The sequence below is a fragment of the Octodon degus genome, unplaced genomic scaffold, assembly GCF_000260255.1.
Source record: "Octodon degus isolate 3935 unplaced genomic scaffold, OctDeg1.0 scaffold00264, whole genome shotgun sequence".
NCBI lineage: Eukaryota > Metazoa > Chordata > Mammalia > Rodentia > Octodontidae > Octodon > Octodon degus.
Window position 1 is genome coordinate 192,415 of NW_004524840.1, and position 705 is coordinate 193,119.

The window sequence follows — 705 nt, forward strand, 5'->3', positions numbered from 1 at the left end:
CAAAGGAAAATCCTCCCAAGAATTCTGCTTCCCAGACTACAGTGAAAGGACTCAGTAATTTGGGAAATACATGTTTCTTCAATGCAGTTATGCAGGTGCGAGCATCACTTTTCTCTCTTAATACCTATCCTTTCCCCCACTGGTCTGTTACCTTCATTATTGAGCTTTTTCCTTTGTGTAGTCTATTTCCATATGTTCAGAGGAACACCAGGGAAGTCTTTATTGCATGATGGCAAACCATTGTGATGACCACAGGAAAAGGGATTTTGTTAGAACAGTCGTAATTCCTGCCTGTGAATGCGGAGACAGTAGTGTGTTGTTTACAAAAGGTGTGAAGTCATGGTCAGAGAAGTGTGGTGGGATATGGATAGCTACTTGGAACTGAGTGATGAGAGAATGTTCCTGTGAAATGATAAATAAAATCAGAATTGGTTTTTATAAGCCAGATAAAGTGGGGAGAAGAGTATGCCTTAACCTTTAGTTTCTTGAATAGTGATGCAATGAAGATTTCTGTGCTAGTTTTGATTTCCTGTTTTAATAGAATACACACTTAAATAATTTATATCATTGGATTTGCCTTTATATAATTTTTCTTTTCCATTGTCCTTGTAGAATTTGTCACAAACACCAGTGCTTAGAGAACTACTAAAGGAAGTGAAAATGTCTGGAGCAGTTATAAAAATTGAACCTCCTGATTTGGCACTA

General features: G+C 37.3%; 1 protein-coding gene across 1 annotated transcript in view; it reads left to right on the forward strand.

The window, feature by feature from the left end:
• The window catches only part of Usp16 (ubiquitin specific peptidase 16), a 34,719-nt gene that overhangs the window by 13,822 nt on the left and 20,192 nt on the right, over nt 1-705 (forward strand). The window contains exons 7-8 of the mRNA XM_004646327.2: nt 6-95; nt 613-703. Coding sequence (XP_004646384.1) covers nt 6-95; nt 613-703 — 181 coding nt within the window. The remainder of the gene's footprint in view (nt 1-5; nt 96-612; nt 704-705) is intronic.